At 42.8% G+C, this 12,760-nt stretch overlaps 2 protein-coding genes across 6 annotated transcripts in view; both read left to right on the forward strand.

Annotated features, from left to right (window-relative positions):
- The first annotated feature begins 3,019 nt into the window (after window positions 1-3,019).
- On the forward strand, window positions 3,020-6,006 carry KCNRG (potassium channel regulator). The gene is made up of 2 exons (XM_089523195.1): window positions 3,020-3,594; window positions 5,495-6,006. Exons 1-2 carry the CDS (start codon window positions 3,020-3,022, stop codon window positions 5,745-5,747), a joined length of 828 nt encoding a protein of 275 aa, XP_089379321.1. The 3' UTR covers window positions 5,748-6,006.
- A 4,963-nt stretch (window positions 6,007-10,969) lies between these two features.
- Window positions 10,970-12,760, forward strand: part of LOC149313417 (protein FAM228B-like) — a 42,447-nt gene continuing 40,656 nt past the window's right edge. For 3 of the 5 annotated variants that reach the window (XM_089519070.1, XM_089519072.1, XM_089519071.1), the window contains exon 1: window positions 10,973-11,097. In XM_089519070.1, coding sequence (XP_089375196.1) covers window positions 11,008-11,097 — 90 coding nt within the window. In that variant the 5' untranslated portion in view covers window positions 10,973-11,007. Of the gene's footprint in view, window positions 11,098-12,760 lie in introns of all 5 variants that reach the window. The other 2 variants (XM_089519074.1, XM_089519073.1) reach the window with 2 other exon arrangements.

A 12,760-nucleotide genomic window follows, 5' to 3' on the forward strand; every position in this document is an offset into this window, starting at 1 on the left:
TAATTACAATATTTGATTGCTTATAAATAACAATTTGCTGGGAAACAATGGAGAGAGTTATTACATTCATGTCCTATATGTAGACTTTGTAGTAGTATGACACTGGAGGAAATACATCTCTGGATAATAAAGCTGCCCTCTTACTCATGCTAGGTCCCAGGCCTTTACTTGCTTGCCAGAAACCCCTCAATCTTAAACAATTGATGACAGACAGAAGGGGACATTGTACGGGTGGAAATTAGGAATGAGACCCTTGTCACAAACGCAGATGCCAACTGTCTCCCCACAATCTGCTCTAAAAGCAACATACTGATATACTCATGTATAAGTCGAGAAATTTAGGTTAAAAAATTGATCCGAAAAACCTGAGTCTACTTATCCACAGGTCAATATAAATACTGTACTTTAAATTACATGCACACACATCATCATCATCGCCTGGTGACAGGCAAGAGTTTAATCTGCCCTGGAAGCACTGACCCCCTTCTATTCCCTCATCTATCCAGCCTTTAATATGAGTACAAATAGTTATGCCTGCTGGAATTTTGTAAGTTCTTTGGCACTGTTTTCCTTTGCTTTGTCCTTTACATCTTTCATTACATGCCCAAAAGTTTTAGCCTTGACTTATCGATGGGTCATATCAAAATCCATAATTTTGGCCTCAAAACCTGCCCGATTTAGGTCGACTTTTAGTCGGGTATATACAGTAATTCCTAATGACTTCATCCACAATATCAGTGATATATTTACTTGTTCATCATCCAGTGTGATATATACTATTCCTGCCCCTCAGCCCTCTACATAGGATGATCTCTACAGAACACAATAAGCAGACACAAGTCTCACATAAGAAAAAAGAATATCAAAAAAAAAAAAAAAACCTAGCTGTACATTTTAACTTATACTGATTTTCAAATATCTGTTCTGGAACAACAACAAAAAAAGGAAGATTGGAAAAAGAAATAGCTGATTTAGATATACTCACAAATTCCAATCTATTAGAATCTATTAGAAAACAGTACAAATGGTTTCTTGGCATACCCCATATATTAATATACAGGTTCTTATCACTGTTATCCAAATAAAATAATTCTTGGAAAGTCAGAAACTGACTTTCAGCTAAGCAGAATATATTGCTTTGACTCCTGAAGACTAACAGGCCAAATATTTGATAGACCTGTATCATTTTACAGCTCTTTGAAAGTTGTTTAAATCTATTCCATTTGCATCTTTTTCATCTGATTACGTGCTGATCCTGACCCACAATTATAGTATGTAACCATGGATCTAATGCTGCATTCCATCAGTCCATCTGAAGAAGTTGAAATCCACAGAAACTCATGCTAAAATGGATGGGTTCTGCTTACTTCCTTAACATGACTTTTTCTTTGAAAATTGTTGCCTAACTCTAAAGGATTATTATAAACAGCATTTTTATCTATATAACAAGGCTGCTAGCAACTGTGTTAACAATGCACAGAAATTTGCTTCTAGATCAAGTCAGGTATAGTGTAAAGAAGTAGGATTTGGAGAAGGAGTATGGCAACAGAACACTAGGAGAATATATTTGGATCCATTGGCTACTTTTCCAGCTGTATACAGGACTCTTATTTTTCTTTTACTGTGCATGTAGAGGCCAAGAAATTGGTCAGGTAAGTGCACATTTTGTACAGCCTATTCATAACCACAAAGTCTGAGCAGTTACAGAGCAGTTTGCATTTGCAGCTGCTATTTCTAGTCTGGAGGGCGCATAAAAAGGAAGAAAGGGTGAGAAAGGAATGTAGCAGCACCTTAAGTCTAACTGTTTTTTTATTTTTGCATGAGCTTTTGTGGGACTCTGTACTGCATCAAAGAAGTGGATTCCAAAAAGTTCATGCCAAATTTTTTTTTAAAAAAATATTAATGGTGCTGCTGCTTTCCTTTCACACCCTTCCTCCTTTTTATGCTGCAAGAGACTAACATGGTTACTTCTGTGAAGAATGTCTAGAAGAAGGTGAGCATTCTCATCTGGGAATAACAAAATGTGTTCTGTTGAAGCAGTCCAGCAATTTCCACAATTGCAAGTGTCAGCTGTAGCAACACTTTGGATAGAGTATTCCTGATCCCTGGAAAGGTGGTATATAAATAAAATTTTATTATATTATTATTATTAAATAAAGGCAACAGAAATCAGCTTCATCAATCTTCCACAGGAGTGTGGAAACTGGACAGATTTTGTGGATCTTTAGAATCATAGAATCATAGAGTTGCAAGAGACCACAAGGGTCATCCAGTCCAACCCCCTGCCATGCAGGGACTCTCAATCAAAGCATCCCTGACAGATGGCCATCCAGCCTCTGTTTAAAGACCTCTAAGGAGGGAGACTCCACCACTCTCCGAGGGAGTGTGTTCCACTGTCAAACAGCCCTTACTGTCAGGAAGTTCCTCCTAATGTTGAGGTGGAATCTCTTTTCCTGTAGCTTGCATCCATTGTTCTGGGTCCTGGTATCTGGATCAGCAGAAAACAAGCTTGTTCTTTTCTCAATATGACATCCCTTCAAATATTTACTTGCCTCTTAAGCATGTGCCAGTGAGTCAACCATTCAACAATCTCATTCGTTCCCTAACCAAGCTTTATTGCATTGTTTACTGCAGACACACTGCTGCAATCCAACACTGAAAATCTGTCTTTCTCTGGCCCTCTTTCACCATCATCTGTAATGCTAATGCTGCAAAAAATTTACAGCTAGACAGAAAAAAAGAGGGCTGAGCTCCCATAAAAAGACTATGTAAAAAGCTTCTTTATCAGAGGCTTTGTTAACTGTCTATAATGTTTAGCTCCCAAGTGACCAGCCCTGTAAACAAAACTTTGTGGGTGTACTTTGTACATGTACGTGGTTTTTGTTGCTAAGGAATATGATGCTTGCTTCGCCCTTCTCTCCTAAAACGCACTGAGTGGAATATGCTATTTTGGTTATACACACACGTAGTTTTGAGACACACCAGTTGACGATACAGTTTTCTTGTTGGAAAGAGGAAGATGAACAACCAAAGTGTGATCACTTTGAATGTGGGAGGACTGAAATTCATGACAAGGCCTTCGACACTGCAGAGGTTCCCTGAGTCTAGATTGGCAAGGATGCTGAATGGAAACGACTCTGAATTTACATTGGTGAATGGCCATTTTTTTGTGGACCGTGATGGAGTTTTGTTCAGTTATATTCTAGACATTTTACGAACACTCCAGGTTTCGTTGCCCAGTGACTTCTCAGACTACCAGAGGCTGCAGCGAGAGGCTGATTTCTATGAACTCTACCATGTGGCTGATCTTCTGAATCAAGAACATTTGTTGAGAGCAAAGCCAGAAATCTTGGAAATACGGTTCTTGCTCCAAGAAACTCAGGCTTTTTTCCGCATTTTTGGTTCTTTCAGTTTCACCATTAGTGAACTTGCTGGGCGAATCACTGTCTTTGAAGAGAAACTTGCAGGGACAAATTGGAAGAACCATGAGGTACCTTCTCAGAAGTCGCTGACACCCCTTTTTCTGGAGAAGCCTTCCCATCACGATCTTATTTTTCAGTGCGGCACTGATTACAGCAATCAGCTTGTAGCAAGGTATTTTAATAGCCGTCTGTAGATATCTTGACTAACACAACACAAACAGTGTATGGGGATTTATTTTTTAAATGATTTCTGTCACTGCAACAAAGCACCTCAGAGATGACGTGTATGTGATGACGTGTATCCAGGAAAACCTTCAGTTCTTCACTGTCTTTGTTTTAGGTCAGGACTCAGCAAAGTGTGGTTCACAGGCTGCCCCTAGGGCCATTTTTATGCACCCAGTCCACCTCCAACCTAAAGGTATGCTAGAAATTTGACAAAACCTCCCCTAAAAATCTCAATGGTATGATTGGCTATTTGGGGTCCCTTCTGATATTTTATTTTATTTATTGTATTAATTTATATCCCACTTTTCTCCCAAAATTGGGACCCAAAGCAGCAGGATATTGAAAAAAGGCCCCCATGACTATAAAACAGATCTATGGTCAAAAATAACAATTACTGTTTATACTTGTGTATAAGTCTAGAATTTTTAGTCAAAAAATTGACCCAAAAACTTGAGTCGACTTATCTATGGGTCAATGTAAGTACTGACTTGAACTCTTAACAAAAAGGAACCAATCCCTGGTGAAAGGCAAGAGTGTAATCTGTCCTGGAAGCACTGATTCCCCCTCTATTTTCTCATCTATCCAGCCTTTAGTGTGACCACAAACAGTTATAACTGCTGAAACTTTGTAGGTTCTTTGGCATTGTTTTCCTTTGCTTCATTATTTAGATGATTTGTTGCATACCCCAAAGTTTTGTCCTCAGTTTATCCATGGGTCATAGCAAAATCCATAATTTCGGCCCCCAAACCTGTCCTCAATTTATACATAAAGTCAACTTATAGTTGAATATATACGGTAAGTATCCTGAAGGTTTACTGCATTTTAGTCCCCATTTCAGGGTGGTGGGGGGCAGGAGCTGCAAGGGAGGTTAAAAATGGTGGGTGTGATAATGGAGGATGGGGCAGGTCAAGGCAGCCCCCAACCTCTGGGGTTGCTTAAACTCTTGTTTAGAGTTTGTAAAAAAACAAAAAACCCTAACCCTAACCCGTGCAGTTGCCACAAATCCAATCCACTTGTGGCTAGAGATGTGAAGGCCAACAAATTTATTGTGTGTTTTTTTTAATACAGGGAAAAACTGGAGGGGGGAGGACAAATTGAAAAAATGAAGAAAATCAATTATGGAATATTCTATTTTAACATGATTCAGAAAAAAACAAAACAAAAAAATGCCCCACAGTTTTTTTCCCGTTTTTTCCCCGGGCCTTCACATCTCTACTTGTGGTCAGAGTGTAGTGAGAGTGGAGTGCCCAGATGGGAATTGTGGGTACAAAAAGCGGGTGAGGAGACTGTTTCTTACATCATTTAAAGTGAAAATTGCACCCTGATTTTGCTATCTACCTCTTTAATTTAAGCGCAAGGACACACATATCGCTGCCCTTGACATTCCAGGAATACTGGCTTATTGGTGTCTTGCATTTGGAATTTGCTTTCTTAATAAGCACAACAGTTTGTTATTGTGTGCATTCAAGTTGTCCCCAACTTATGGCAACCCTAAAGCAAACCTAGCACAAGGTTTTCTTGGCAAGATTTGTTCTGCGTGGGATTACAATGTGACTTGCCCAAGGTCCCCCAGTGGTTTCCATGGCTGAGTGGAGATACGAACCCTGGTCTCCAGAGTCCTAGTCCAATGCTCAAACTACTACACGATGCTGACTCTCATAAAAATCCAACAATTTTCCCCACAAACTTTAAAAGCCCAGCCAATTAGAAGTTGAACTTTCTAATGCAGTATGTTATTTTCTTTCTTTAGGCTTCAGAAATAAGACTGTTCACACTGTACACATAGCAAATGCATTAACATTTCAAAATAAAATTTATTAGCACTAATAACTTTTTGTTATTTTCAGGTATGTTTCTATAAAACCTGATCAAAGGAAACTGTTCAGTGGTGCTAATGTTCTAGGCCTGCTGATCGACATCTTGCACAGAGAAGGATTTCATTTAGTAAGCACCAGAACCATCTCATCTGAAGAAAAAATTGAATGTTATTGTTTTGAAAGAAAAAGGCAGCCGAAAGCTCTTACTATCAGTACAAGCCAAATACAGCAACACACTACTGAACCACAAAGAAAGGCAATCCAGATGCACAAAAGGAAATAAGGATTATATGCTAAGAAAGACTGCATGAGATTCAAAAGCAGCACCTCAAGTGCAACAGTGGAATACGTATTTTTGCTGTCAGTTTGTCCCTTGCATTGCATTTTTGTTATAGAAATAAACTAGAAAGTTGGAGAATCTGCAGATAATGTTGGATTCCATCCCCATCACCTCTAGTCAGCATGGGTAATACTCAAGATTTTGGGAGAATTGTTGTCCAATAACATCTGGAAGGCTACAATTCCCCACCCTTGTTTTAGATGGCAGATGAAGAATTCGGGGTCAAAACTACAATGTAACCTTATTCAGTTTGCTCTTTAATACAATAATTTTCTTGCACAACTAGCCAATGCAATTGTTCCCCTCGCTGCTGCTGGTGGAAGATTGGAAAATGTGTGATGGCTTTACTTGTTTGCCCTATGCTATGCTGCACTACCAGTTATGATCAGGGCCACTATAGTGGCTCTTTGCATGGAGAATGAACCTCCCATTGACTCCAGCCCTAGGTGCTTATCAGACGGGGTCTTTGCAGCTCAGATCCGGGGCTTCTGCGGATCAGGTGATTCGCATTCACGTGATAATGAGAATGTATTTTCATACCTGGTCGCTGTTCCGATGCCCTTCCGAACTGATGGGGAATCGAATCAAAGGAAGTCACGTGATGCGGATTCAGGCAAAGCGGAGTGAGTGCAAATTGTATTTCCACACCGGTGCATACCATGGGGATTCAACGATTTGAATTGGGACCCTTGCACATGCTCAGAGAGGCCCTGAAGGCATCCTGAACCTTTGCACTTCCAGGGTTAAGAAGGGAATCTGGCTCCACTTTCATGTGAATGACAGCTGCACCTTTCTTTCTCCCTTCTAGTTTCCCATCCCTGGCAGCCAAATTCAAAGGGTCCTCCGTGTCAAAGCCCCCATCCATTTGACATCTATCCCAGTGGTCCCCAAACTGTGCCCTTTAAAGGATCCTGGACTTCAGCTCCCAGAAGCCTCAGTCATGTTGGCCAATAGCCTGGGATTCTGGAAGTCCAAAAGCCCTTAAAGAGCTATATCTATATCTATATCTATATCTATATCTAAATAATAATAAATAATAAAATTTTTATTTATATCCCGCTTTTCTGTTACAAGACAATCAAAGCGGCTCACAACATATTAAAATCCACATTTACAAAATTATGTCCCAAATTCCCCCCCTTAAAACAGGATTAAACATGTACAATTAAAAAATCTATTAAAAACACAATTAAAAAACACAATAAAAATATAACAAGAACAGAGCGGTGGGCTAATCCATGATGTGGGGGGCAGTCATTCTGTGGCCGGGCACTTTATTCAGGAAAGGCCTGCATCCATCCTCCTGTCATTCAGTTGCCTTCTCTTAGGTTGCATCCACACTGGGGAGATAATCCAGTTTAACTCCAGTTTAACTGTCCTGGCTCAGTGCTATGGAATTCTGGGAGTTCCATCTCTCCCTCCATCCTCATGTTTCATTTCCTTCACATCTATGTCAAAAACATTAGTATACATCCTTAGGATAGATGTACATGTGGATGAAATGAATAGGGGCTCTGACAGGGAGGATCCCTTTGAATTTGGCTGCCAGGGATGTGTGTGTGTGTGAGAGAGAGAGAGGCAGGGAGGGAGAAAGCGCTGCAAGAAGTTGCAGCGAGGAAGGAGAGGGAAGCAGAGACAGAGCTCCAATGGAGCCCCGGTTGCCCTGAAAGCAAAAAGGGCCACCGGAAGTACATGGGGCAAATTGCAGGAGGACGTCATGGGAGATTTGCAACCTTGGGGGTCTTGCGATGGTGTTCAGGAGCACAAGCAAACTGGAATTCCACACCAGACCAATTCGCAGTGAGATTGAACAGAGCCCCAAGGCGAAACGCGTCAATCCACTTATTTAGTGCACTCGCCAAAACGCGCCAAAATGAGGAGCCAGTAAGGATTCAGTTTGGAAATCCTGTGGAAGGGGCTCACATTTAAAACTACCAGGTATGAAAATACATTCTCGTTATCACATGAATGCGAATCGCCCGATCCGCAGAAGCCCCGGATCTGAGCTGCAAAGACCCCGTCTGATAAACGCCCTAGTCCCAGTCCATCTCCCAGTGGCTGCTTTGAAAGAGAAAGGCTTGGTCTGAATAAATCAAAATAATGTAGTTATTATTGCCACTGGAAATTTAGTGTTCTGTCTTTTGTATTTATTTCTGTATACCTCATGCTACTCTTCTGAGTTTTAAGTAAATGTGAGTGGTGCATACTTTTCTAAATAAAGAAAAAAGGTCCCAACTGTGTGAATGCTTTATCTGAAATACCTACAGCAAGACATATCACTTATAATATTTAGCAATGTACACTGGATTTTGTTTTATAGTCAACACAGCTATCACTGCATTTTTAAAAACTGCTTGTTACCTGTATTTGCCTAATGCTATTACTTTTATCTCTCTTAAAATTTTAAGGCAATTTAAACTTGATCCTGTGTGAATAAAAAAAAGGTAGAAATGTAAATATATGTTATACACAGAATACACAGCTATTCCCCCTTCAATTTTAAAATCAAATATACCAAAAACATCTGATATCATAATACACAATTATTCTTCTGGGTGTTGCAGCGTTATTGCTGTATTAATTACTGCATTTAGTTTCTTCCTTTGAAACATAGCTTACACCATCTGGTATTTGTTGATGGTCTCCCATACAAGTACTAACCAGGGCTGACTCTGTTTAGGATCTGAAAGCAGACAGGATCTTTATAGTATGGAAAATAATTCAAATGGCTATACTTACTTCAAAAGGCTCTGATGCTTTGGAACACAGGGTACTAAATGAATTAAAGATGTAGACTGGTTTCTAGATCCAGGAAGTCTGAGGCATTTGGGTTGAAAAATAAAGAGAGGGAAGTAGTCACAGAGAAAGTGTTCAGGGGGCAAAAAGGAGAAGAGAAAGTTCAGGTTGACAGCTTGGCTGTTTTGGTGAAGGATCACGGTGACCAAAGGAAAAAGAAGGACAAGCAGGAGGGTCTCTCCCAAAAATGCCCTTATTTTTTTCTGGAAGATAAACTTTGGAGTTTATCAGACAAGGGAAATTGGGAGTATAATCCAATGGCAATCCAAATGCAATCATGGGGCTTAATGTTATTGCGTGATAGACTACCACGCACAATGTCAGGCAATAGGAAGTCAGTCTGAACGCAATCGTGGGGTTTCACGTTATTTGGCGAGAGGTGATCACATGCAATTTGGGGCAATGGCACGCTATTTTGGGGCAATGGGGAGTCAGTTCGAGCGCAGTTCACATTCACGTAAATTCTCTGAACTAGCGAATTCACATGAATGCGTTCTGGCCCCACTTTCTTTTCATTCGAAATTAAGAGGAATGCCTCCCGTGTCATAAACTCCTTTGCTTACTATCCGAAACACACCTGTCTTCATCTGATTTCATAGGCTAAGCAGGGACAGCCGTGGTTAGTACTTAGATGGGCAAATGTGGGTAGAATCCCAGGGATCTCCAGCAGCAATAGAAAATAATCTTGCCAAAAACTTGGAGGAGCCACTGCCAGTCATACCTTGTAGTTGACAATAGAGGAGTAGATGGTCCAAACCACTCTTAAGGCTATCAGAAGTGGGGGGCTGGCATGTTTTCTCTAATGCACAAGGGACTAGCCCCATACTTCTGCCCCTTGGCTACAACTGTTTCCTTCCTGGAAACACTCTTCAGACTGGCAGCATCAGTCCACAAATAGAATCATAGAATTATAGAATCTTAGAGTTGGAAGAGACTGCACAGGCCAGAAAATGGAAAAGGAAGACCTCTGGTCTGTACTCAGTGGGCTCCAAAATGGAAGATATTGTGGAATTCCTCCTGGACAAAAGGTGGAAATGTAGGACATGTCCTGGGAAAGGAGGACCTCAGGTCACCCTGTACTCAATGGGTTCCTTAGCGAAGCTCCAAATGGAGAACATTTGGGAATTCCTCATAAGCAGAAGGTGAAAATGTAGGACATGTCCTGGAAAAGAAGGAAGCCTGGTCAACCTGCACTCAATGGGCCGCTTAGTGATGATCCAAATCTGATGGAGGCCATTTTGGAATTCCTCCTGGACATAAAGAGCAAATGTAGGACATGTCCTGGAAAAGGAGGAAGCCTCTTCCCCCTGCACTCAATGGGCCTTTTAGATATGCCCCAAATGGAGGACATGTGGAAATTCCTCCTGGGCAGAAGGTGAAAATGTAGGACGTGTCCTGGAAAAGGAGGAAGCCTCTTCCCCCTGCACTCAATGGGCCTTTTAGATATGCCCCAAATGGAGGACATGTGGAAATTCCTCCTGGGCAGAAGGTGAAAATGTAGGACGTGTCCTGGAAAAGGAGGAAGCCTCTTCCCCCTGCACTCAATGGGCCTTTTAGATATGCCCCAAATGGAGGACATGTGGAAATTCCTCCTGGGCAGAAGGTGAAAATGTAGGACATGTCCTGGAAAAGGAGGAAGCCTCTTCCCCCTGCACTCAATGGGCCTTTTAGATATGCCCCAAATGGAGGACATGTGGAAATTCCTCCTGGGCAGAAGGTGAAAATGTAGGACGTGTCCTGGAAAAAGGAGGAAGCCCGGTCACCCTGCACTGAATGGGCTCCTCAGTGATGCTCCAAATGGAAGACGTTTGGGAATTCCTCCTGGACACAAAGAGCAAATGTAGGACGTGTCCTGGAAAAAGGAGGAAGCCTGGTCCCCCTGCTGCCCCCGTCGTGATCGTGATAACAGTGTTGGGGGGGGGGGCGTCTAAGTCCCTTCCAAGGGGTTTGGGCCTTCCCCATTAAAACGTATGATAGGCCTCTTTCAACCATAGGCCTCCGTTGCCTTGCCAGCCAGAGGGCCAAGCGGAGGGGTTTCCATGGCGACGCTGCAGGGCTCCTGGCGCGGAGGGATACACTCATGAGGGCCACCACCACTCCGTCCCCTCACTGAGGGGGGACCAGTCATAACAGAGGCACCTGGAGCCTTTAAATCATGGGGATATGTAAAAAGTGTGTTATTTCCCCCCCCCCCTTTTCCGGGCGCCAGGGCTTTTATAAGACAGTTAATGAACGTGGACCTGGGGGACTATCATGCTTCCCGGCGGAGGGAGACCGGGGAGGGCGACTGGAGGCTGTGGCCTAGGCGCTGAATGCGCGTCTAGGGAGCAGAAGGAAGCAGAGGGCGGGAGGGAAGCAAGGGCGGGGGAGTGCTGCTGCCCCGAAAGGGGAGGGCTGGGAAGGGGGCATGGAGGCCCCGGGGGACACGGAGGGGCCCTTCACATCCACACCGAGAGAGTCCCCTCCTCCTCCTCCGCCCCCGGAGCCCCCGCAAAGGGTGAGTGGCGGAAAGGAAGCACCCAGGAGGACCAGCGAACCATTGGGGGATGCTTGTCCATAGGGAGTCATTGGTTTGACTGAGAGTTCCTGCATGGCAGAATGGGGTTGGACCGGAGGGCCCCTGCGGTCTCTTCCGACTCTATGATTCTATGACTGGAGGGTGCTTGTCCATAGAGAATCATTGGGGAATACTCGCCCAGTGATTCCTCAGTGTATACCCCAGTGATTCTCTATGGGCAAGTATGGTTTCTCTATGGGCAAGTATTCCCGTGTCTCATCCACAGGGGCCACAATGAGCTGAGGTCAAGCCTTCCCCAACGATTCTCTATGGGCAAGTATTTACCCATGATTCCCTATGGGCAAATATTCCCTGATGATTCTCTATGAGCAAGTATGGTTACCCTATGGGCAAGTACTGTAATTTGTTTTAGTGTGTCCTGACAACAACATCAATTTCCTCTGAGTGTATTAGCCTCTGCTTATGGCAACCCTATGCATGAGAGACCTCCAAGACACTCCATCCTTCACAGCCTTGTTCAGTTCTTGCAGACTCAGGGCCCAGGCTGCCTCAATTGAGGAGAATCCTGCACTACACTCTTATAGCCCTGTTATTCCACTTTTACTGCTCTGGCTGCCATCTGTCACATCTATACACAATGATGAGAAATATACACTGGCATAGGCAGTTATAACTGTAATATTAAGTCAAACATAGTTGTAAAGTCCTTAAAAAAGATGCTCTTAGGCTGCTTTCTAATGGTTGCTAAGGAAGTAGAGGGAGCAGCATTGGTGGTAGCTGGCATGGTTTTCAGGTTTTCAGTGCCTGCTCACCTCTAGTTGGTCTGGGTGACATGATTTACAGATCACTAGCCAAAAAGACAAATGGGTCCTAGAACCAATTAAGCCAGAAATCTCCTTGGAAGCCAAAATGATTAAGCTGAGGCTGTCCTACTTTGGCCACATCATCAGAAGGCATGACTTATTGGAAAGACAGTAATGCTGGGGAAGGTAGAGGGAATTAGAAAGAGAAGAAGACTATGCTAGATGGATGGACTCGATTAAAGAGACCACGGGTTTGAATTTGTATAAGACCTAAGCAGTGGAAGATAGGGAGACTTGGAGATGTCTCATCCACAGTTGCCATGAGTGATAGCCATACTCAAGGGAGGTTAACAACAACAAAGTTGCCAATTAACATTGCTGTTATCAGGTGAAGGCATCTTGGTTGAGGCATCTTCGGTGCTGTCTAAAGTACCACCACTATCAGGACTTGTCTTGTAGAGTGGTGATTGCTGAATTGCATCTCCACCATCTTTCACCATTGGCCATGCTAGCTAGAACTGATGGGAGTTGTAGTCCACCTGAATGGCAATACATTCCCCATCTCTGCCCTAATTGTTTGATCTGCTCAGGCCCTTCACATGCTGGCCCATGTAGCATGTTTTATCCTTTCCCCTGTTTGCTGAAAACTAAACCATGGATCAACATTTAAGGATTCATCCCTACTCTTAGATTTAAGAAAACATCTATACAGTGCTTACTCAGTGGTGAGAGAAATGCAAATTGTACCCATTCAGTGGCATTCTTCCTGATTATTTCCTCACATATGCCAGAGTTAAGTTGTGGTTCTAAAACTGATGAAGGTGCTGAGCTCAGAGTTT

Source organism: Sceloporus occidentalis, unplaced genomic scaffold (genome assembly GCF_023333645.1).
Source record: "Sceloporus occidentalis isolate IW3139 unplaced genomic scaffold, rSceOcc1.0.p SCAF_4, whole genome shotgun sequence".
Lineage (NCBI taxonomy): Eukaryota > Metazoa > Chordata > Lepidosauria > Squamata > Phrynosomatidae > Sceloporus > Sceloporus occidentalis.